Here is a 25,125-nt window from a genome sequence, read left to right as displayed (position 1 = left end):
ATATTGTCAGGGACTCGCGCCTCCTCCTGTGAGGAGATACCTTATGTGGGTACACTATCTCCTCTCTCAGGAAGGTATTCTCTCCTGCGTTCCGGTCAAACAGGCCCCAGTCCATCTTCAGATCCCAGATCAGTGTGTAACAGGAGCTGACCACCAAACAGCCGATATACAGGTAGAGGAAGATCTGTGTGTCAGCGTGGCCTTCAGCTGAGGAGAGACAGAGGGGGGGTGGTATCAGACAGCTTCCACAGCAACAGGTTTATACGTTTAAAAATGGCAATGCATGTCCTATTTGATTTCTGATAAAGCAGACTATTGTATTTGTACTTAATGAAAAGAAGACAGCTATAAGCAGGACCATGAAAAACCATCTCAAGCCTTTAACCTCTACATACATCTGCTAACCTGCTGTTCTACATGACAGCAAAATATACTTATACTTATACTATACTAATATACAATGTCCAAACAAGTGTGCTGAAGCACAAGTGAGAAATAAACTATATTATGTATGCAATAACTAGGGGTGTAACGGTACACGTACCCGTACCGAAATTATTCGGTACGGGCCCTTCGGTTCGGTACACATGTGTACCGAAGTGTACCGAACGAATATAACGTTAAACGTAAAAAATTGAGAACGTGAACAACTTCTTGGAAGTAATCTCAGGTGCTGCGTTGTAGCATTCAGAGTAATTTGCTCACATTGGGTTCAACGCGTCATAGAGCGACCAAGTCATTTCATTGGACGAGAGGCATACTATGAGAGCTGGTCACAGGGATGCGTTCAAATTTAGTCAGTAATTTGAGGAACTGTCGAAATGGCGAACGCAGATAAAGTTGAGCTCGAAAATCCTCCAGCATCATTGAAGTCTCCGGTTTGGGAACATTTTGGTTTCGCAGTTACGTACAAGGATGACGGACAAAGACAGGTGGACTGAACCAAAGCTGTTTGTCGGCATTGTTCAACTAACATTGGTTACGCGGCGGGTGGCAATACATCAAACTTGCACACTCTTGAAAAGGCATCACCCGAACGTGAATATCACCGGTACCAAAAGAAAAAAGACTGAAGTGCAAACCCAACTCCCGCTAGCATGTAAGCCTCCACCACTCGCAGAAAGATCAGACCGAGCCAAAGCTATTACAAACGCCAAGTATCCTTATGTTGCCATGTTAGCAAAGCGCTACCTGGCTGTATCGGCTACCTCTGTCCCTAGAGAGAGGGTGTTCTCCACAGCAGGAGACATTGTTAGTGCCAGCAGATCTGCCCTTTCAGCAAGCAATGTGGACAAGTTCATCTTTCTTTAAAAAAACATGAAAATACAATGACAAGCAAGTCCTAATGTCAAGCTGGCTGCTTAGGTACTAGTACAGTATAGTTCAAATACAGATTATTTCAGTTCATCGAAATGCTGCACCTTAATGTTTATTTTATTATATTTATTTGAGGGAATACATTATTCACAGTTTAATAATAATTAAAAAAAAATATATATATGTTATGTTTTGTGATAATTTTTTCTGCTGTATCGAAAACGTACCGAACCGAACCGTGACCTAAAAACCGAGGTACGTACCGAACCGAAATGTTTGTGAACTGTTACACCCCTAGCAATAACATATTGCTGTCAGTGTGTTTTGGACTTTTGTTCCCATTGTCTACGGCTTCAGTGGTCATATAGAATTGTTAGCTGTAGATGTGATGAGTGGCAAACATGTTTAAGTAAATAAGCGATGAAAGAATTACAATTCAGACACCTGATAATATTAATTAATTAATGATATAATAACAGCACAAGCACACCTTTGCACAACATGGAGTCATGGTGTGGGGCGTGATATGCGTAATCTGTTTCATTGAGATGGACTCATACCCTCCCAGAAATGTGAAGAAAAACGTTCTTTGAGCTGCAGGACGGCCGAACTTCAATAAAAAGGCCTTTTTAGTGTGACAGGGAATATTTGTTTTGTATTCAGGGCACGGAGTAGGAAATGACTCTGCTGTTGCATGAGTTTTCTGAAATTAAGGTTTCTCAAAATATATTGCAAAGCTGATTTCTTTTGAAAAACATATAACCACAAACCATCACTAGGTGGCACCACACAACATGTAATGCAGTGCTTCTCAAAGTGTGGTCCAAGGACCACTGGTGGTCCGTGACCGCCCCCTAGTGGTCCGTGAGTATATTGGTAACATTTCACATTTGAAATAAATAAATAATTAATTTAATTAAATTGCATGATATAGCCCAGCGCAACACCTTCATCACACATGTTGCCACTTGTTTGTACCATTTTCAGGCAGTTTGTAATCTGTTCTAGAAAAACTATGTGATTTTAGATATTTGTGGAGTTAGGTGGTCCGCAAGTGTTTTATTATTGGTAAGGTTTGAGAAACACTGATGTAATGGGACCAAAACACTTTTTTTGTTGTTCTTATTATTTATTTATATAATTAATTTATATTTCTGTATGATTATTGTATTATTTGTGTGTGTTTCCTATTGCCATCTATTTGGGTATTTCTCCTGTGCTAAATTAGAAAAACGGAAATGGGAAATTAAAAACAGAAGGGGGCTCCGAAAACAGGAAGACCTTTTACAAAATTATGTAAAATTATGAAACTACCATAAGTGAAAATGATAAATAAAGGTCTTTCTCCAATAAAAGCATGTTTAAGCTTAGCTGTCTGTGTATTGAACACCACACGTGTTGTGTACTAATATCTACCTTTATGTGTGCTGTATAGGGCAGCAAAGGTGACAACAAAGAAGGAAGTGGAGTATTTCCCAGCGTTCACAAGGTGAGGGAAAGCCCGTTTGGTGTCGCGGTAACGGCGCAGACACTGCACGAACCGGAACCAAGCAGGAAGACACTGGATCACGGCTCGCACTCCGTATGAGTAGGAGTTACACACATCTCTACCTGCAGGAGAGGGGACACAGACATGTGGTCAGGAATAGGTGTAGGTCCATCGTCATTGGATCCGGCTGCCAACCTTTCACTGTTCACTCTCACCCTCGCTGCTGATGAGTCCATCATGTTTTTTCCAGTCTAGTTCAAAGCTGTAGAAACAGATCATATACTCCAGGTCCATCAGAACGACACCCAGAGAGTTCAGCTGGTCCGCCAGCCAGAAGTCTGCAAAGCCAACATGATGGAAGGGAGCAGTCACCACTCGAAACTGTGGAGGGGAGACAGAGGACAGAGAAGAGATATTAGCAGTTTCCTTCACAATCATACTGGATAGATAGAATCGGAGGGATGAAACCCTCTTTAATGGTCACACATGCACAGCACACACAGTGACATTTGGCCTCTGCATTTAACCCATCCTAGCACCAGGAGCAGTGGGCAGCTATTGTACAGTGTCCGGGGAGCAATGGGAGTGGGGGGGGATGGGGGGGTTGTCCGGTGCCTTGCTCAAGGGCACCACGGCAGGGCCCAGGAGGTGAACTGGGACCTCTCCAAGTAGCAGTCCACACTCCATATTTAGGTCTGGTCGGGGACTTGAACCGACGACCCTACGGCACACAGTCCAAGTCCCTACTGACTGAGCCACTGCCGAACAATTGAATTGAAATTAAATGCAATGTAGGTATATGGTTTAAATCTGCTGCTTCATGTTCATAGATTAGGAGCTGCAGAATGCTTAATGTCAAATAAGAAATAAAAAGGAGGCACAGATTGCATCAAATGGTAAACTGAATATTTTAGGCTATTTACACGATCAGTACTCTCTCTCAAACCCTGAAAACAATATCATTTTCTGCATCGATTACACTTTACAGTTACACAAAGATGAACAATGGTGAGAAAAAAAACGGATTTTTGTAAAATGTAATTGAGTACTGTACCAAGAGTTTTAGGAGCCAGAAGCGTGACTTGTAGTAGCAGGTCTTGAAGGGGTTGATGAGGAAGAGGAAGAAGAGGCCGTAGAGAGCGAGAGGGTTAGCCTGCATTGGTACCAGGATGCTATCACTGAAGAGGCAGGACAGCAGGCTCACACACCACAGCACCCCCAGCAGACCTGCAATCTACACACACACACACACACACACACACACACACACACACACACACACACACACACACACACACACACACACACACACACACACACACACACACACACACACACACACACACACACACACACACACACACACACACACACACACACCACACACACACACACACACACACACACACACACACACACACACACACACACACACACACACACACACACACACACACACACACACACACACACACACACACACACACACACACACACACACACACACCACACACACACACACACACACACACACACACACACACACACACACACACACACACACACACACACACACACACACACACTATCAGCATTAAAAAAAATCATATTTTTCCAAATAATTCGGTAGTGTTGTGATTGTTGGACAGAAATATTATTTGCTCGGACCTCAAACAGATGTTGGTGTGACAGGTTGTTTCGGGGGTTGAGTTCAAATATGAGCACATGGTTAACTCCTGCCTGCCTCCAGCCGTAGGTGTTGATGCCTGAAAGAGCAGAACAGTGGCTCATGCATTAATAGGATAGACACAGCTTCCTTCTTTAGGCCTTAGGCTTTTCTCAATTCTCAATTTGTTGCCTCCTCGACTCCTTAGCTGGTAGCTTGTGAGACGGAAATCAAACTCAGCCCACAATCTGAAGGACATCAGATTCCTAAAGTGCATCTGGAGGAGCGGTAATGAGGATGGAGGAGGATATACCGGTGTATTCTCTGTAAGTATTTCCGGCATCAATGATGTTTAAAAGAGGCCTGGCACATTGGAATAATCACAGACCCAGTCAGGTCTCAGCAAATGTAACTCTTCCCCTTGTAACCATGAGTCGTACTTATTTAAGATGATCAAATGTGCGATCAAGCTTTCTTCATGTTTATGTAGTGCCTCGTAAGAAGCTGTCCTAAGATTCATCAATGACATTTCTTCTGGATTTTACTTATGTTTTTAATGAATTTGCTATAATCATGACCTGAGGCCTGTACTACGAAGCTGGATGTTCTCTTAGCGGCTAACTTCAGGGAAAACTCCGGGTTTCCGGTCCTACGACGCTGGTTCTCTTTTTAGCGGGCTAGATCTCCATGGTAACTTATGCTGAACGGCTAACCTGCCCCGGAGCAGGTTAGGTTGCAGGCTAAGAGCTCAACTCAGTGAAAGCACCGCCTGCTGACCAATCAGAGCTCAGTGTGCAGAGTTTAAAGCGATCAAGTCATATTACAGGAGAAAGGAAATACAGAAAGACGGCCGGCAAAAATCAACTGACTGTGTGAACGTGAAAATGAATCACCTCCCATCTTCAGAGCAATCTGACTATTATAACATTAGCGTTAAGAAAGCTTACTTAAATATCTGTCACAACACAAGTAACCGGATCAAAGTAACATTACGTAGCCTACAGTCCGCGGCACTGTGAGTACAGACGTCGATGTGTCCCATTATCATTCATATCACATCATAATGTATCATATATCTCCTTATCTGAGTCAGCTGAGCCGTATCTGGCCGTGCAACACTCAGTGTCACATACTGTATGCAGAAGTATTATTTTACGATAACACTGGAGTCAAATGTAATTAAAGTCAGATCGTGTTTTAGACGGGGCAGTGATATCATAAACCTGTTAATGTACGCATTCAAACACTTGTTCTGTTCCCAGCTGTATTCACCTTGCAGGTGCAGCTCTGTGGCTTTGATCCTGGATAAAGTGTTTAAGTCATGGATGTTTAAAGTTTAACTTCTTCATATGTCTAATATTATAGTTCACTTTTCATTCAGGAAGTATGACGCTGCGCTGTCAGTACGCTTCTCCATGTTTGTGATTGGTCAAATGTTGCTAACCCCGCCCCTTTCATGTGAACGCGCACCTAACTAGATAGGGCACACCGGGCTTGAGTTACCAAGTTGATAACCAGCGTCGCAGGACCGCTTAGCGAGAGAGCGTTTGTTTTGGATTAGGTAAGCCAGGTAACTCAAACATATCCAGGGTATGTTGAACTGGATTCGTAGTACAGGCCTCTGGTGTACAAATCCAGCTGCTAACGTCTGCTAACTGTGTCTCTTTATTTGCACAATTGGCTACTTTATATACAAACATGTGTAGTGCTTTACACAATAAAATATTATTATTATTATTATTATAAACTGCTTTAATATACAGAAACTTGCCTGGATTTAATTGTATAATTTCTTTGTGTGTATGTGTGTGAATACCTAACAGGAAGAGGAATTCTATCAACAGGAAGCCTCCTCTGTAGATCCTGATCATAGGCCAAACATCAGCCGTGCGGATCACCACAGCCCCTTGTGAGAGAAAAGCACATCACTTTACCAACCATGTGTAGAACTAGTTTTAAACATTCAAAAAACTGTTGTGACTATTTTTCCAAATATTATCTTTAGATAATGTCCCATTTTAAAGCAGGCCATGCTGTTTCCACATAGGGCTGGGGACCATCACCTTATAATATCAATATTGTGATATGAGACGAGATATTGTCTTAGATTTGAAAAATAGTTATATCACAAATGTGGTCTATTCCTGGTTTCATGATAAATGACAGTAAACATGATTTGAGAAATTCTCCTTATATAAACGTTTTGTTTGTCATCACATCTCCCAGCCCTATTTCCACATATCATGTTGCTGTGGCAAACAGTTTGAGGTTAGTTATTTACAAAAGCCATCAATTTGAATGCAACAAGTTGAGAGTACAAAATAAAAACCCTTAACATATAAGTCATGAAAAACTAATATAGTGTGGTTATTTCCAAGGAAGGAAGGAGAGAGGAAAGATGGAGGGAAGGAAGGAAAGAGGAGAGGAAAGGAAGGAAGGAAGAAAGGAAAGAGGAAAGATCGATGCAAGGAAGGAAAAAAGGAAGGACAGAAGGATATAAGGAGAGAAGGAATGAAAGAAGGCAGGAGGGAAGAATGCAGGAGGGAAGGGGGAAGATAGGTAGGAAATAAGGAGGGAAGGAAGCAAAGAAGTAACAAAGGCAAGGAGGAGGGAAGGAAGCAAAGAAGGAGGGAAGGGAGGGAGGGAGGGAATGAAGGGAGGGAGGGAGGACTTGTGCTTGAGGAGTACCTGTAATGACCACTGTGACCATCAGCACCAGGAACACTCCACAGTACAGCCCCACTCTGAAGGTGGTCCAGGCAGGAGCCGGCTGAGGGGACACCACAACACTCTGAGCACATTTGACAGCATTATACATACATGTGATCATTAAATAACATCACTTTACAGGCATAATGCTGTCTATCAGTGGGGAGACCACTACAGGTGTCCTCTTAGCATATTGTATCATGATTATATACAGTACAATTGCAGTGTAAGTTGAGAGATGTAAAGGTTAGACTTGTATGTTTGTTTTTGGGTCAAATAAAAGAGAGAGTAGTTTTTTGTTAGAAATCCATTCTGAAGTAGCATCAACATTCAAAAGGATCAGATCAAAAAATCTAACTGTAGATTGTGTTTAACTTTTGGGACAACACATATCCATTTAAGGGTCACTGCTAAAAGTTGCTTTATTTGACTAAAACAGGACAACAGGAGCATGTGAATGCAGAGGATGACGAGTTAGTGAGCAGAAGCTATGAGTAGGGTTGGGTACCGAGAACCGGTTCCGAATGGGAACCGGTTCCAACATTTCGATTCCAACGTCATCATTTAGACATGTGAATTTTGGTTCCGCTTTTCGATGCCTGAGGAAATGTTTCTCGCCGCTCTCCGTAGCCTACTGTATGACTGCGGCGGGGCGGGAAATTGTACCTACACTTCCTACAGCGTAACCTGAGACCAGGGCCGGCCCGTCGCACTGGCGTTATAGATGTTCGCCTCGGGCGCCAGATCTGTGGAGTCTAAGTTATCTCAGTGGGTCTCAAACGGTTTGATCACAATTCATGTAAACACATATTTCCAAGGCACTCCTTTATAATTATTGGGATAAAACAGGTTTGAAATCATTCCAATGTATACTATAGGACAGTAAACCAGACATATCGTTTTAAACTGGAGATAAAAAAACATATGCATAAATAAAATAGTAAAATAAGATATGAATGAAACACAAACATAAAATATGTTACATGTATTTTCTATTGGCTATGGTAGGTTATTGGTTATGTTCACATATTTATTTAATTATTAAAATGTAAACCGATCTTTTTCATATGGGTGTTTAGAGTTGTACCCCCTAGATCTAGTCTCTAGTCATTCTGCTTAAAGTGCACCAGATTGAAGCATTTTACTTTAAAATGTTCAAACATTTCTTCCCGGTATGCCTGAGAAGGCAGATAGGCTTGTTTTTCTCAACAAGAACTGTTTTGAAATGGGGGGGGGGGTCCTTTAAAAGTTGGACTGTTGCACTGTTGTAGCTTCAGTGGTTCTCAGGTTACATAGCAGTGAATATAAACAGACTGATTCATGTGAATATTACTGTAAACTAACCTGTGTAAAAGTTTCTCGAATAAATGTAATTTTTTTGGTGGAAGAAGCATGTATACTTTTTTTACCCTGCCCCTCAAAGAATCGGAATTGAGAACCGTTAAGAACCGGATTCGAAAAGTAGAATCGGAATCGTGGAAATACAAACGATACCCAACCCTACCTATGAGTTGATACTGTGTGTGTGTGTGTGTGTGTCAGACCTGTGCAGCTCCCAGGGGGGGGACCCTCAGTCTCTTCATGGCCCTCTGCCTGTCACCGCCTTCCAACTCTGTTGTGACCAATGCCTGAAACACAGAGAGGATGTTGATGTGTCCTAGCTCTCATGTCTTTTCTACATAAACATGTTGTGATGGCCACACATTGATTCAAGTTGTTTCTTCTAAACTGTAATGGCAGGGGAAAAGGGTTAAGGCATGTTGTTTATCATGAAATGAAATGAACTATGACACATGTATATTATCCTCACAACTGCAGTTGTTAATGTCCACTGTTATGTACGGTTTGAGGGTGTGGGTCTGCAAGCCTCATCTACATATTCACCTGTCGCGGCGCGCCCAGAGGCTTTTGAGTGGGCGCGTCACCGGGACGCCAGGGGCTGGTTCTCACGGGAGGAGGAAGTGTGTGTGTGTGTGTGGCGAATGCGGGTATTCAGGGAGATATTTAAAGGGGACGACATATGCTATATTTGAACAATATATTGTAGGGCCATACCTATATAAAGTATATAAATATAGTTTTTAGCCATGCCTCATTTCGCTCTATTTGCTCTTTCCAGCGCTGTTTTTGCAGGGAGCTGATTCTGTGAGCTGCAGCTGACCACGCCCCCCTGCAGGAGAGGGGAGCGTGCTTTGAGATCAGCTGCTAGAAAAAGAGATCTCCGTCCTCCGTGTTTTATTCTTATAGAAGTAAGAAGAGAAGTAATGGGGCAGAAACCCTCCTTTTTACGCAGCGGTCCAGACATAGACATCAAACGGCGACACATATTCAGTTGCCAGTTCCTTTGTTATTAGGGCAGGGATATCTAGATACTTCCCAAGGTTTGACATAATGAATTGTGCTACTTTTAAAGCAACGATGTTTTCAAATCTGTAATCAAAAAGCTCCTCAAAAACACTGTTGCTACGTTAGTTCAAACGGTAACAAACTATTTTTCTTAGCGGATGCATCCATCCATCCATCTTCTCCCGCTTATCCGTGGTCGGGTCGCGGGGGTAGCAGTTCCAGCAGAGAGCCCCAAACTTTCTTTTCCCTGGCGACATCAACCAGCTCTGACTGGGGGATCCCAAGGCGCTCCCAGGCCAGCGAAGAGATATAATCCCTCCACCTGGTCCTAGGTCTACCCCTTGGTCTCTTCCCAGCTGGACGTGCCTGGAACACCTCCCTAGGGAGGCGCCCAGGTGGCATCCTAACTAGGTGCCCGAACCACCTCAACTGGCTCCTTTCGACGCGAAGGAGGAGCGGCTCAACTCCGAGTCCCTCCCTGATGACCGAACTTCTCACCTTATCCCTAAGGGAGACACCAGCCACCCTGCGGAGAAAACCCATCTCGGCCGTTTGTATCCGCGATCTCGTTCTTTCGGTCATGACCCATCCTTCATGACCATAGGTGAGGGTAGGAACAAAAATGGCCCGGTAGACAGAGAGCTTTGCCTTCTGGCTCAGCTCCCTTTTCGTCACAACGGTGCGGTAAAGCGACTGCAGTACCGCTCCCGCTGCTCCGATTCTCCGGCCCATCTCACGCTCCATTGTTCCCTCACTCGAGAACAAGACCCCGAGATACTTGAACTCCTTCACTTGGGGTAAGGACTCATTCCCTACTTGGAGTGGACAGTCCATCGGTTTCCTGCTGAGAACCATGGCCTCAGATTTGGAGGTGCTGATCCTCATCCCAGCCGCTTCACACTCGGTTGCGAACCGATCCAGTGAGTGCTGAAGGTCACAGACCGATGAAGCCATTAGAGACATTAGCGGATGCATGTCAATTTAAATCAATACAACTATTTTTTAAATCAATAACACCTTCATGCCGATCTAGATCCCTCCGCTTCGCGTCGGGCTCCTGATCAGCTGTCGGTGTTCTTTTCCCCATAATGACCGCGTCGCTGCACATTATCCCTTACATATGATTATATAGAGTCATTATTCATTTGTTTTAAAGCAGGAGGCGCAAACGCTTGCCTCGGGGAGGGAGAAAAAGAGCCACAGCGGAGAATAAACAGAAGGGCAACCATGGCAACCATGCAAGGGAAGTCTTCTTCGCTGCTTTTGTGGCAGACTACAGCGCCACTTAAAGGCCTGGCATATGTACTACAGCGTCTCCAGCGCTTTCGAGCAGCAATGGCCGGCCGTGGCCCAACCTCTCATTCCCGATAGGTGGAGAATTGACCACTAAGCGGAGCACCCCTTTTGTGACGTAGAAAATAATTCAAATCTGGATCAGTCTGTATCAGATCCGTTGCAGTCCCTTTTTCAGAGATTTGGGTATGGAGGAAAATAGAGAGGGTTGTGTTTTCTGACACTTGATGAGTTCTCTGACACACCGGGGACACATATTCATGTATAAAAGACGTACATTTTGCATGATAGGTCCCTGTAGCGGCAATAACTCCCTATGAGTTAGCTGCTGAGAGGCTAAAAAATGCTCTTTGCTGTGACGCGTTCCATGTAAGAGTCCGTAGTCATTTGTAGTCCATGGTGTTTAATAAAGACGAAAACAAACAATATACAACTCCAGACCTGACGGTCAACAGAAAGTATCGGAGCAAATTCACCCTCTTCCTACATCATATCCTCCCAACCGGCATCCAACAGGTGACTACATACCAATAAACCACACCCACGTGACCATTGCCAGAAGTGATAAACAATAAGAATTAAACGCGATGCAAACAGAAATACAAGATAATAATACAAATAATAAGTAAGGCAAAAACAAGCATTTTGGCTCCTACAGTCCCCTTTAAGTTTCCTCAGTATGTATACAAAGGTAAATGCAACGGGGAAGTAACTGAAAGTAACTGATTGTGGATATTGCATCGACCGACCTGGAAGCACGTCTCCGTGGAGAGGACGCACACAGATAGAGAGAGAGATTCTCTGGAGAGATCGCTCCTTTGTGCCACGCCGATCATCGTGTTTTCCTTTTTTGTGGATTATGGCCTAAATAGGCCGACAAACATTTCCGTGTTTTGCTGCCGACGGGCGCAGGAGCAACAGCTTTTTTGTCAATGAACTATGGTGGCCTGGATTAGGCAGTAAAGACCATTTTGGTTTATCGCCGAGCGGACTTTTTGTTGAGTTTTGTTTGTGTTTTGCTTGGCTGGAAAAATGTCAATATAATTGAATAACGTATAAAACCTGCCTTTGTTTATTTTGTGACAGTAGTACTGTAAATACACTTTCGTGGGGATTATTTTGTGGAAAGAGTAGATTGTCCGTTTATCAGTTCTGTTTTGCCTTTATAATATTAATTCATATCAAGAACAAAAGATTCTCTCTTTTTGATCCATTTCTATAAAAACCTGTCTGAAAATGAGCTGATCAGATTTTGGAAACTTTATGATGTCATAACGATGTGTTGTCTTGTGTAACCATTAGCCAATCAGCAACCAAGGTAAACCCCCCCCCACCTTATCACCTGAATCTCCTCCTAGAGCACCATTGAGTTCTTTGTAACCAAATGTCTCTCAGAGGGGCGTGGGGAGGGGCTCCTTATTTTCATCTAAAGTAACAGACAGAGAATCAGCACTTTGGAAACAGGGCTGAAACAGAGGGGATTATGGGTAATGCTGCAATGATCTGTTTGGTGTTTGGAGCCAAACACTTCAGAGACATGTTCTGTATATATCTGAGACCTGTAATATATTGATGAAAAACAGTATAATAGGGAACCTTTAAGAAAACTCTTCTTGCTGTATGCACATCAATACTAATGAAGCATATGCAAATTAAAAGTGTGTGTGTGAGTGTGTGTGTTAGGGATGTTAAGATTCACCGATTCATCTGCATAAACATTCAAGATGCGAGTGCACCGGTTGAAAGAGTGCACATCGGCTACAGTTTGGGTTGAACTCATGATGCATCGATTGTAGCGTCTTTGCAAAAACGATTCATTCATATAATATCCTCTCATCCTGTCAGCACTCAGCAGAGACGATCTTTGCTTCGTACTACGGAGGCCGAGAGTCTCAGTTATCAACACACATGGAAGTCGAGGAGAAATAGAAACACAGCGCACCGAAAAATACCTTCAAATCAAACGTCTGGCAACACTTCGGATTTTTCAAGAAAGACGGACAACTTGAAAAAATCGCTCGCAAATTGTAAACGATGCCGAGCCGCTTTAAAGTACACAAGTAGTACGAGGAAGTTAGCGACGCACATAAAGAGGCGACATGGGGTCTGCGTCTGAAAAGAGAAACCTGAAAGTTAGACTATGAGTGAAATCACTCAGAGAGCTGTTCTGTCAGAGAGAGTGGTGTTTAGTTTACAGCAGCCTGGGACGGCCAATAACAGTTGAAATGTCTTCCTCACTGTAAGCAGTTATGAAAGAGCTGTTTGTGAAAGGTTCTTTGTATTCTTTATTGTTCCTATAGAAACCAGTGCTTTCTGCTCACTGGTGAGTTAGCCTATGGATGAGTGTTGAGCACATCAGTCAGCAGCTGTATGGGCATGGCACTATGGTAGCTGTTATTTGCACATTGTTAATCCGGCAATGCATCCTTACATTGTTTAACTGTGAGGTGTTATAACATTGAACTGTACTCTGGAGACAGAGAACACTACTACCCTTGTGAAAAGGCCAGCTTGTGAAAAGTCCAAGTGTTTTTTTATTTAAGGTCAAAAAGAAACAGCATGATGGGATGCACAGTACTAGTAGAGAGAACCAATTATGTGAAGCACTTTCTTGTTAATTTATGATTGTATCGCCCCGAATCGCATAATGTTGAATCAAATCGTATCGAACTATATCGCAGCAGGGGTGAATCGTATCGTATCGCATCGCCTGGTGCTTCAAATGTATCGTTAATGTATCGTATCGTTGGCAACGTATCGAGATGCGCATCACATGGCCTCAGTGATGGAGATGCACATCCCCAGTGTGTGTGTGTGTGTGTGTGTGTGTGTGTGTGTGTGTGTGTGTGTGTGTGTGTGTGTGTGTGTGTGTGTGTGTGTGTGTGTGTGTGTGTGTATACCTCAGTCTCAGAGATGAGCTGTGTGATTTTCTTGCATGTGTAAAATGGAGCCACTTCAACATGGACTACCCTCCAGTCGGCCCCTCTGGAAGTCTCCAAAATCTTATCATGCTTCTTCAGGATCTTCCTGAAACCTGTGAAGTTCAGGTTCTGCAGAGACAAGCAGGGAGAGAGCACTTTTAATGAAAGAACAATCAAAGCTGTCAAAGCGGCTGATTGAAGATGTGAAACTCTAATAATATCAAATCAAGAGAAAATAAATGAGGTGTAGAGAAGGACTGAGTGTTGGATCACGCTTTGTGTTCTAGTGTGAGAGCGTACCTGATAGTTCTGCAGCAGAATGAGGCTGAGGTAAAACTCGGAGAAGGCCAGCTGCAGGTCCTTTATGTTCCTGTGTTTGCAGCGCTCCTGCTGCGACAGGGCGAACACCGTCTTCCTCTTCCTCAGCCCCCGCCCGTTGGCCCAGCTCTCCCTCTGAGCATCCAGCGATGACTGCAGCTCGTTCTGCAGCGTGGCAAACCGCCGCTGGGCCTCAGCAAGCTTTTCTGGAGGGAGGAGAAGAATACAAGAAAAAGGATTTTAAGTGTAGAAATGATGTGCAGGATAATAATCACAACAAACTCTCAGAGGTTTATTGAAATGAGTGTGTGTATGGAGCAGTGGTAGTAGTTGTAGTCATTACCAGAGTAGAAGGTGTTGATCTTGGCCAACTCTTTTTCACACGTCTGGAAGAACTTCTCCTCAAACTTGGCATAGTACCTTTTAACTGTATCCTCATCTGTGACTGTAAGAAGATATCAGAGGTAAGATTAGTGAACCTTCAAAACCACAGTGAAGACTATCAATCACCTTAATGGACCTGAATGGAATTAATGATGAAGAGGAGGGCACAAAACAAATGCAATTTAAGAGCCAGTGTGTTGTGCTGTAACAATGGAGATGTCCCCTCTGTGGGACGAATACATGTACTCTGTTTCTCAATCTGATTCTGAAAGCTCCGTGCAGAGGCCTGCAATGGGCTGCTCCGAGCAGAGGGAGCAGCAGAGCACACCCTTCTGGATTCTTTTCAACCTAAAAAGGTTTTATTTAAGCTTTGCAACAACATGTGTACGTTTATTGCATGCCACACCTTGTTAGATGATTCTCAAATATTCTGCATGGAATGCATGGTGCATGGTGAATGGAATGCATGGTGCATGGTGAATGGAAGTGCTACAATGTTGCTACCTCAGCTCACATCATCCATCTGCACCTCTCCCCTGGCCTGAAGATACAGATAGAACGACAAGCCTTGGTTATAGTGCTGTTCTTTTGTTCACCTCCCTAATTTTAGCTAGGGATCAGCCACTTTGGACCACACTGAAATAGCGTAATAACTATTAGATGCATTGCCAAGGGATTTATTTACAAAAATGTATATTCTTCTACTAAAGAAGTCTTCTGAGTCTGGTAATGCCCTGATGTTTCTCTCCCATGATGTTGACATGTGTAGTTTAAATGTAGTAATCCTTCAGAATGAATTAACTTGCTGTGATTATCACCTGATTTTAGTGGCATTCATCTCAGCATGTAAATACATGAACTTAAAACATGGATGTGTCCATATAACGTGCAGTGACAAAGACATTGTGGTATGGCTCACAGACTGACTCATTTGCAGCATGCCTGATTTGTCTGAGCCTATTCTTAAATGGCTCTGTTATATACAGATCTCTATAGTCACATGTTGCAGTGATTCACAGTTTTCCCTACTCCATTCTCTTATTCTGATTTGGAATGTGATTTAAAATAATCCAATAGTTACTGCCCTCAGTATAAACAGACATATATTATCCACAGTAATTTGGACACCGGAAAGAGAATGAGAGAGAGAAACTGGGGTTACATATTGTAACCCAGCTTCTATGAGTATAGGCGCAGCCCTCTAAGGCTATCACTATTGGGTAATCCCACTGCGCATGCGCAGCACTGACACACTAAATCCACGCCACCTATGACGTGGGCCCACCTATGGACTCATTTCCGTATAAATAGGAAGGAGGCCCGACAATCTGCTTTTAAAATCATTGGTTGTCTTTGTAGTTGACAACAAACATATTTGCATGTCCTCAGGTACATAGAGAGGATCCTGACCTCATACAGGTGCACCATAGAGAGCATCCTGACCTACTACAGGTGCACCATAGAGAGGATCCTGACCTTCTACAGGTGCACCATAGAGAGGATCCTGACCTTCTACAGGTGCTCCATAGAGAGGATCCTGACCTTCTACAGGTGCTCCATAGAGAGCATCCTGACCTACTACAGGTGCTCCATAGAGAGGATCCTGACCTTCTACAGGTGCTCCATAGAGAGGATCCTGACCTTCTACAGGTGCACCATAGAGAGGATCCTGACCTTCTACAGGTGCACCATAGAGAGGATCCTGACCTTCTACAGGTGCTCCATAGAGAGCATCCTGACCTTCTACAGGTGCTCCATAGAGAGGATCCTGACCTTCTACAGGTGCACCATAGAGAGCATCCTGACCTTCTACAGGTGCACCATAGAGAGCATCCTGACCTTCTACAGGTGCTCCATAGAGAGCATCCTGACCTACTACAGGTGCTCCATAGAGAGGATCCTGACCTTCTACAGGTGCTCCATAGAGAGGATCCTGACCTTCTACAGGTGCACCATAGAGAGGATCCTGACCTTCTACAGGTGCACCATAGAGAGCATCCTGACCTTCTACAGGTGCACCATAGAGAGGATCCTGAACTTCTACAGGTGCACCATAGAGAGCATCCTGACCTTCTACAGGTGCTCCATAGAGAGGATCCTGACCTTCTACAGGTGCACCATAGAGAGGATCCTGACCTTCTACAGGTGCACCATAGAGAGGATCCTGACCTTCTACAGGTGCACCATAGAGAGCATCCTGACCTTCTACAGGTGCACCATAGAGAGCATCCTGACCTTCTACAGGTGCACCATAGAGAGCATCCTGACCTTCTACAGGTGCTCCATAGAGAGGATCCTGACCTTCTACAGGTGCACCATAGAGAGCATCCTGACCTTCTACAGGTGCACCATAGAGAGGATCCTGACCTTCTACAGGTGCACCATAGAGAGGATCCTGACCTTCTACAGGTGCTCCATAGAGAGGATCCTGACCTTCTACAGATGCACCATAGAGAGGATCCTGACCTTCTACAGGTGCACCATAGAGAGTATCCTGACTGGCTGCATCACGGCCTGGTACGGCAGCTGCACCGCCCTCAATCGTAAGACTTTACAGAGGGTGGTGAAAACTGCACAGAACATCACCAGGACGGAGCTGCCATCCATGGAGGCCTCTACTCCCAGCGGCTCAGGAAGAAAGCCCTCAGGTTTATAAAAGACCCCCATCACCCCAGCCACAAACTGTTCAGTCTGCTGCCGTCTGGCAGGCGTTACCGCAGCATCAGGACTAAAACCACCAGATTCAGAGACAGTTTCATCCCACAGGCTATAAGACTGTTAAACACCTGAACTGTTGAAAGAATATCCACAACATTAATCTTAGAAATTATTTATCTAATATATCATATTCAATCACTTGCATATAGACTCTTATTGCACTATTTTGAACTATTTTTCTTTTTGTATTTACTTGCACCATTTTTTCTGTTTTATTGTGTTGCACTGTTGGAGGAGCCTGTGACCTAAGATTTTCATCGTCATAACTACACTGCAGCTTTGTACGTATGACTAATAAAAGCCTTGAACCTTGAACCTCACTAAGCATCATTCATTGAATATTGAAAATAAAAATGGCCAATTATACCAAAACGTTATCATAAAAGGCCTCTAGGTTAACTTGTTTTCTACATGTTAACACTGGACCTTCATGTTTCCAACCTATTGTAGGTGCTTACAGCAGACAGTAGCTAGCAGATTTCGACAGATACAGCCCACTCAAAAATATATTGTTTTATATCAAATGAATTGATATATATATATATATTAGCTGTACACTTTACGAATATAATAGTTTTTTATGGACAACTTCACCAATAAATCTCGTCCAATTAATCTTGCTGCTGTCACTCCTCGGCTCTTGGTAGTTCAGGCAATGATCAAACCTGGCAACTCCGGGCTTCCTGGCAGCTGTCAATCAAAGTCCAGTGGCTCCGCCCCAAAGTGTCAGAAACTTTTCACGCGCACCCAGACAGACTCTGCGAGCGAGTGAGGCTGACACTCCCGCGAGCAAGCAAGAGGGCTGTCTCTCGCATAGCCGCTGTCACTACCCGATATGCCGCCCTGCCCGATCTGCAGTGCGCATGTGCGAGATGGTCCGCCATATTGGACAACTTCGTATGGCAACCCAAGTAGGACACTTGACACAGTGGCTTTTGGCAAAGCTCAAAAAGAAAACTCGAGAGAGATGAGTTATTGTTATTACAATGTGACTTCACTATTATTTTGTCAGAATAAGTGAGAAATGAATGTAACTTCTGTTAGACAGCTATATGCCATACATTTTTGCATACATTCACAGTAAATATTTATTCAGTATGATAGCTGTCTAACAGAAGTTAAATCCATTTCTCACTTCTTTTTGAGCTTTGCCAAAAGCCACTGTGTCAAGTGTCCTACTTGGGTTGCCGTACAGGGTTGTGCAATATGGCGGACCATCTCGCACATGTGCACTGCAGATCGGGCAGGGCTGCAGATCGGGTAGTGACAGCCGCTCGCGGGGGTTTAATCTGCGCGCCAGGGTCATTTTATGCTCGTGTAAAAGCACATTTTTCGCTCGTGAGTAGCTTGTTTTGCGCGCTACAATATTGACCCAATTCTGGCTCCATACCAGGCAGGACTCACACCGTGAGCGCCGGTCGTAACTCATAATGTATCCTGTTTGGCATCTTAATAATTGGAACAAAAGCTTTTTAGAAGAGGAATCTTTGCTTTTTAGCTTGCGGCTCTGAAAAGAGCTTGTGCCTGACAGTGCTTCTGCAACGGACTGCTGAAGAAAAATGGGAGCAGATTGTCGGGCCTCCTTCCTATTTATACGGAAGTGAGTCCGTAGGTGGGGCCCACATCATAGATGGGCGTGGATTAAGTCTGTCAGTGCTGCGCATGCGCAGTGGGATTACCCAATAGCGATAGCCTAAAACTGCGTTCACACCGGACGCGATGCGATATTTGGGGGCGGCGCGATTACATCTAAAGTCAATGCAGAGACGCGGACAGAAGCGAATTGGCTCCGACGGCGAGCATGAAGCGGTGGATGCAAATTCTGCGGCGCGATTGAGGCGATTGAAGGGGGCAGCGACAAACGCTCGAGTTCAATTTTTTCAACTCAAGCGTCATATTCGCGTGACGCGATCTCGCGGTAGCCAATCAGCGGTGAGGATCTCAGCCTGCCGTCACTGACGTTCAACCAGAAAACATCAGCCGTTAGCTATTAGCAATTAGCACTCAGAGCTCACAGCTCCTCATATCTGTTCAGAAACTGGACAAAAGCTAAACAAGTACAAACCACAGACTGTCTGTGTCATGGTGAATACAGTCGCTGGTTTATTTATGTCTGTAGGCCGTTGTTATGAGTGTGGAGTGAGCATATACAACGTTAGCTTAGCCTGGTCGACCCGATCTCCATTCAGATAACAAGCATTTTAAAAGGTTTTTCGCCTGCAGACTTGTCAAAGCATTAATTCATGGTTTTTACTAACCAGTATCAGTATGTTGTTACTTCGGCATCATTTTGAAACGTGTATTACAATTTAATCACGGTAAAATATGTTCATTTTGTTGTAGTTAGCTCCCGAGCCAGCGCGTCTTGTTTGAATGACGCGAGTAAACACAGCTGGCAGCCTCGGTGAAACTTGAGCGTTTAGAGCGATGCGATAAGAGCGAAGCGAATATTCGCATTGCGTCCGGTGTGAACGCAGCATTAGAGGGCGAAGCCTATACGATATAGAACAAAGTATTTATTTGTAATGCTCTGAACAACACAACCAAATGTGAATGTGAATGTGAAATGTGAATGCATTGCATTGATGTGGATGCATTCATCCCAGAGAAAGACATTTGCATGGCTGGATAGGACAAAGTAAGAGAGAACATGTATTTTTGGTTACCTTTAAATGACATGTTTTGCTATTCACAAGCTCTAAATACTGTTTAAGTGCCTTTGAGCACGATACAGAGTTCTGATGGCACACCTCCACAGTGTTAATGTGGGAAACTGTGACAGTAAAGCAGGGTGTTGCTGGAAAATGGAGCCAAAAAACATCAATTGTCAAATGGAAAGTATAGCCTATTACCGAAAAACAGACATGTCATAATGATAATAATTATAATAATCACGGTACATGAGCCCAGTCACAGAGAGAAAAGAGCAGAATAAGGCAGAGAAAGGATAAGGAGATTACTGGAGTCTGACTGCTGGCTGTTTTGCACCAGGGAGGGGGGGGGGGGGGGGGGGGGGGCACTCCAACTGAGTTAATTTGATGTCTTGTTTAAAAGCTGAAACAGTGAATCACTGAGTGTGCAGAGTCTGACTCAAAACCACCTGCAGTCTGCGTCTGGCTGACAGAGGGGAGCTGGGTCCACACACAGCTTCCTGTCTCCTTTTTGATGAAATCACACAGAAAACATTTGAGGAGTACTGAAACAGATGCTCTCGCCTCACTGACTATACATTTCTTATGATCAATGCTAAATTGCCATGAAAAACTGAATCAAACTGTTTGTTTTGTTTGTCAAATATGTTTCCCAAACATTTGTGTGTTGTCTGTCTTATGAATTTGTATAAGTTGTCATTTATTTTAGAATGTTTGACAGCCAGCTGAAGGCTCAAGTGAACGGCTGTTCATGTGAAAGTAAAGAAGCTTCTGTGTCTCCTTCAGGGTCTTGAACAGGTCTTTAGTACAGCAGTGTGATAACAAAGGATTGCCATAAACTCTAACCCAAAGAAAACTCTAATTATTGATTATATTCAGATCAGAGGTAACACCACAGAGAGCATTATGGTCAGCTCTTTTTTTCTGAATAAGATCTACATGACAAAAGCCAATAATATACTTCACAGCAGAGCTTTTTAATTGTTATTAAATATAGCGGAATAGTAACCAGACACTGGCTGGTTCAATCATTTTGTATAGAAAAAAGGCCAACCTAACCAACGTTAGCTTGGCTAATCAAACGGAAGAGGGGGCACCTCTATATGGGTCCTAGAGCATGATCCCCCTAAAGAAAGTTATGTACATTTTTGAGTTCAATGGGAGATTGGGAAAGGAGCAGCGGAATTCTAACGGCTAGAGGAAGGAACTTTTTCTGGGCCTTTCTGGGACTTCGGTCACAGAGCATCATGGAGGGCTGCACGGGCTGCACGATTTGGGGAAATAATCTAATTGCGATTTTCTGACAGATATTGCGATTCGATTTGCGATATTTGTTTTTAAGCGACCCAACGGAAGTTTATTGTAGAATGCGGCCATTGCTCCGGCTAGGAAGGTCGCATCAACGTGCTCCCTTCTCTAGCACCCCCGCAGCCCGAGCTACAAGTGAAAGAACTAAACTTACATGAAACTTCCGTTGGGTTGCTTTAAAGTCAAGCTTCAGTTTAAGATTCACCCTGTGATAGAAACATGTGATGGAGCATTACTAACCTGACCCAGATGCTTTCACCAAACCATCTAGGAAAGCTCCATTGGAAGCCATTTGGAAAAGTATTTCAAAAATACTTGGCAGGTGATTGGATCAATCTTTCTATCACTTGCTATCATGGGCCACTTCTGATTGGTTAACAATGACTGGTACATGTGGAGCACAGCATTTCTGATTGGTGTGGATGACTGACACACAAGAAGAAAAAAGAAAAAAATCGCAGGCTTTGCGATTTGATAATTGCATTAATCGATTTCGATTTAAAATCGATTAATCGCTCAGCCCTAGTTGAGTGGACAAGCATTTTTGGTTCATTATGAAACTGTGGCCATATACATTTGTTAATTAATGGGACTCTGCAACACAAACAGCAACGCCACATTCAAAATAAACACAAAGATCAGATTCTGAGATCATCAATCGAATAATGTGTTTTTATAACAATATGGGTCTTTGAGTACTGTAATCATACTTGGATGAATGTGTGAGTGTGGAATTAGTACCTTCGATAGATGGGGCCTGGTCCTGAGCAGCATACAGCATCTCTTTGAAAGCCTGTAGACACAACAGGAGAGAAACCGTTTCCATCGTTAGACATTGTCACATGATCTTGTTATTCTAACGTGGCCTCGCAAAGAAGTCACTTGTCAGACTGCTTCAAAAGGTAATGTGATTTGAGCAGGCATGGAACAGTATTTTGTCAGGTTTTTTTTATGAAAAAGGGCCAAATCCAGCAGGAAAATAATTGGAGTATTGTTTGTTCTCCGATTTCTCATTTGAAACCCAATTGAAAACAACAAATGAGACACCAAAGTGTCACACTATTCACTCTCACTTATGTGACATGAGAAATACTTCAATGCTGATGTGACCAGCCCTGCTAAAAGAACCAAAATCAATCAATCATCAACGGACTGTCAGACCCTGCTGCAGTCAGAGAATATACTGTATGCACACTAATCACAATATCATCTCAACAAGAGCAGAATCTTGCCGTGTCGCAACCCAAGCTGTGAAAATAATCCATGCCTTTGTTCTCCCTGTTCTTCAGTTATACTTTTTTTTTTACGAAAAAACGAAAACACAAAGATATCTTTTGTTCTCCTGGTTTGGTTTTTAAACAGAAAAACAAAAGCACTAACAAAACACTGACTGAAACATCCAGGCTTTTTTCTTCATGTTCTGAGTCTGTGTTCTCTAGTGTTGTCATATTTGAGGCTCTTGCTATTGTTTGTACGGGAGTCCAAATCCAAGAAGAAAACTAGAAAATGCATTTCCTGCTGAAAATGCGTGTGAATCCTGAAAGCTGTGCACATTTTGGAGAAAAAAAACGTGATAAAGCTTAATATAAAACAATATATAATATAAATTATTATATGTTATATGGTTATATGTATATTGTCCTTAAATAGCCAAATATTTTAATAGTTGAATGGTTTCTGTAACTGAAAGAAGTTTGGTGCCAAAATAGGTACATAGTAATATAAGTTCTAGTAGTAATTTTAACTGTAGTAGTAATTCTAAAAATCCCGAGCTTATTGTTTGCATACAGTGATATTCTAGGGCGATTATTTGCAGAAAAAACATACTATTCCTACGCTACCTGTAAGGATACAGTAACTATATAGTGCTATTAATTTATATTGAAGGGGTGTGGGGGAGTGAGAGGGGGAGCGAAACCAAATGAGATGACTGATGTCCATATATGGGAGGTTATTCCATAAGAACAATGGTTTAGTGGGAAAGGGCCGTGTGTGTGTGTGTGTGTGTGTGTGTGTGTGTGTGTGTGTGTGTGTGTGTGCGTGTCCCATTCAGAATGCATTGAGGATTATCTCATTGCATTGAGGATCTGACCTGACTTGCTTGTCTGAAGAAAGATCTAGACAGATTTAACATCTATTGGGAAGCTTGGTGGACTTTTGATATGATGAAGGCAATCGAGCAGGTCTGACTAATTTTGCTCCTGAAATATTTAGAAATGATTTGAATAGAGGGTTTATTTTGGGTGTGAGAGCCGTTTTAAAATATTTTCTTGGAAGATTTTAAAGACTCTCTACACTCTAAGTGATGATGTCACGCACTCTAGCCCTGAAGAGTCCCTGCCATAGACATCCATTATAAAATCTAAAACGGCCTGAAAGTGTACCAAAACTTAAAAGTCTAAATCTGTATAAGATATCAATAACAGCATTCACACAATAACTTTATGGTCTGTATGGTGATTTTACACCCCTTCTTGACTAAAGAAAATGAATGCATTAGGATGTGTTGTATTGTGATATATAAACTGTGTGGTTTTATCTACAGACAGTTCCTACATTTATTTTTCAGAAACAATGACATAAGTTATAACAATATACAGTGGGGCAAAAAAGTATTTAGTCAGCCACCAATTGTGCAAGTTCTCCCACTTAAAAAGATGAGAGAGGCCTGTAATTTTCATCCTAGGTATACCTCAACTATGAGAGACAAAATGAGAAAAAAAAAAAATCCAGAAAATCACATTGTCTGATTTTTAAAGAATGTATTTGCAAATTATGGTGGAAAATAAGTATTTGGTCAATAACAAAAGTTCATCTCAATACTTTGTTATATACCCTTTGTTGGCAATGACAGAGGTCAAACGTTTTCTGTAAGTCTTCACAAGGTTTTCACACACTGTTGCTGGTATTTTGGCCCATTCCTCCATGCAGATCTCCTCTAGAGCAGTGATGTTTTGGGGCTGTTGCTGGGCAACACGGACTTTCAACTCCCTCCAAAGATTTTCCATGGGGTTGAGATCTGGAGACTGGCTAGGCCACTCCAGGACCTTTAAATGCTTCTTACGAAGCCACTCCTTCGTTGCCCGGGCGGTGTGTTTGGGATCATTGTCATGCTGAAAGACCCAGCCACGTTTCATCTTCAATGCCCTTGCTGATGGAAGGAGGTTGTCACTCAAAATCTCACGATACATGGCCCCATTCATTATTTCCTTTACACGGATCAGTCGTCCTGGTCCCTTTGCAGGAAAACAGCCCCAAAGCATGATGTTTCCACCCCCATGTTTCAAAGTAGGTATGGTGTTCTTTGGATGCAACTCAGCATTCTTTCTCAGTATGTCTTCCATTTTGTAATAATTGCTCCCACAGTTGAGTTCTTCACACCAAGCTGCTTACCTATTGCAGATTCAGTCTTCCCAGCCTGGTGCAGGTCTACAATTTTGTTTCTGGTGTCCTTTGACAGCTCTTTGGTCTTGGCCATAGTGGAGTTTGGAGTGTGACTGTTTGAGGTTGTGGACAGGTGTCTTTTATACTGATAACAAGTTCAAACAAGTGCCATTAATACAGTTAACAAGTGGAGGACAGAGGAGGCTCTTAAAGAAGAAGTTACAGGTCTGTGAGAGCCAGAAATCTTGTTTGTTTGTAGGTGACCAAATACTTATTTTACCGAGGAATTTACCAATTCATTCATTACAAATCTTACAATGTGATTTCCTGGATTCTTTCCCCCCATTCTGTCTCTCATAGTTGAAGTGTACCTAGGATGAAAATTACAGGCCTCTCTCATCTTTTTAAGTGGGAGAACTTGCACAATTGGTGGCTGACTAAATACTTGTTTGACCATATACAATTAGATGCACTGTGGTAGAAGATGATATCCATACCCCATTCTTAAACTCATTCCATACTATAACACATACAGTACAATAAAAGAAAGGTTTAGTTGTAATTCTCTGTCCAATCATTGGGAACCAATTCCTACTATGAACTGGCTGTTTGTTGTCTTCA

General features: G+C 42.9%; 1 protein-coding gene across 1 annotated transcript in view; it reads right to left on the bottom strand.

Moving 5' to 3' along the window:
- Nucleotides 1-25,125, bottom strand: part of LOC117540002 (xenotropic and polytropic retrovirus receptor 1 homolog) — a 61,711-nt gene that overhangs the window by 2,774 nt on the left and 33,812 nt on the right. The window contains exons 2-13 of the mRNA XM_034206383.1: nucleotides 21,862-21,913; nucleotides 14,403-14,504; nucleotides 14,042-14,265; nucleotides 13,721-13,870; nucleotides 8,726-8,809; nucleotides 7,161-7,242; nucleotides 6,289-6,378; nucleotides 4,475-4,572; nucleotides 3,861-4,040; nucleotides 3,022-3,187; nucleotides 2,734-2,928; nucleotides 41-207 (exon numbers count right to left, since the gene is read on the bottom strand). Coding sequence (XP_034062274.1) covers nucleotides 41-207; nucleotides 2,734-2,928; nucleotides 3,022-3,187; nucleotides 3,861-4,040; nucleotides 4,475-4,572; nucleotides 6,289-6,378; nucleotides 7,161-7,242; nucleotides 8,726-8,809; nucleotides 13,721-13,870; nucleotides 14,042-14,265; nucleotides 14,403-14,504; nucleotides 21,862-21,913 — 1,590 coding nt within the window. The remainder of the gene's footprint in view (nucleotides 1-40; nucleotides 208-2,733; nucleotides 2,929-3,021; nucleotides 3,188-3,860; nucleotides 4,041-4,474; nucleotides 4,573-6,288; nucleotides 6,379-7,160; nucleotides 7,243-8,725; nucleotides 8,810-13,720; nucleotides 13,871-14,041; nucleotides 14,266-14,402; nucleotides 14,505-21,861; nucleotides 21,914-25,125) is intronic.

This window comes from Gymnodraco acuticeps, unplaced genomic scaffold (genome assembly GCF_902827175.1).
Source record: "Gymnodraco acuticeps unplaced genomic scaffold, fGymAcu1.1, whole genome shotgun sequence".
Classification (NCBI taxonomy): Eukaryota; Metazoa; Chordata; class Actinopteri; order Perciformes; family Bathydraconidae; genus Gymnodraco; species Gymnodraco acuticeps.
This window is presented reverse-complemented; position numbering and strand designations above follow the sequence as displayed.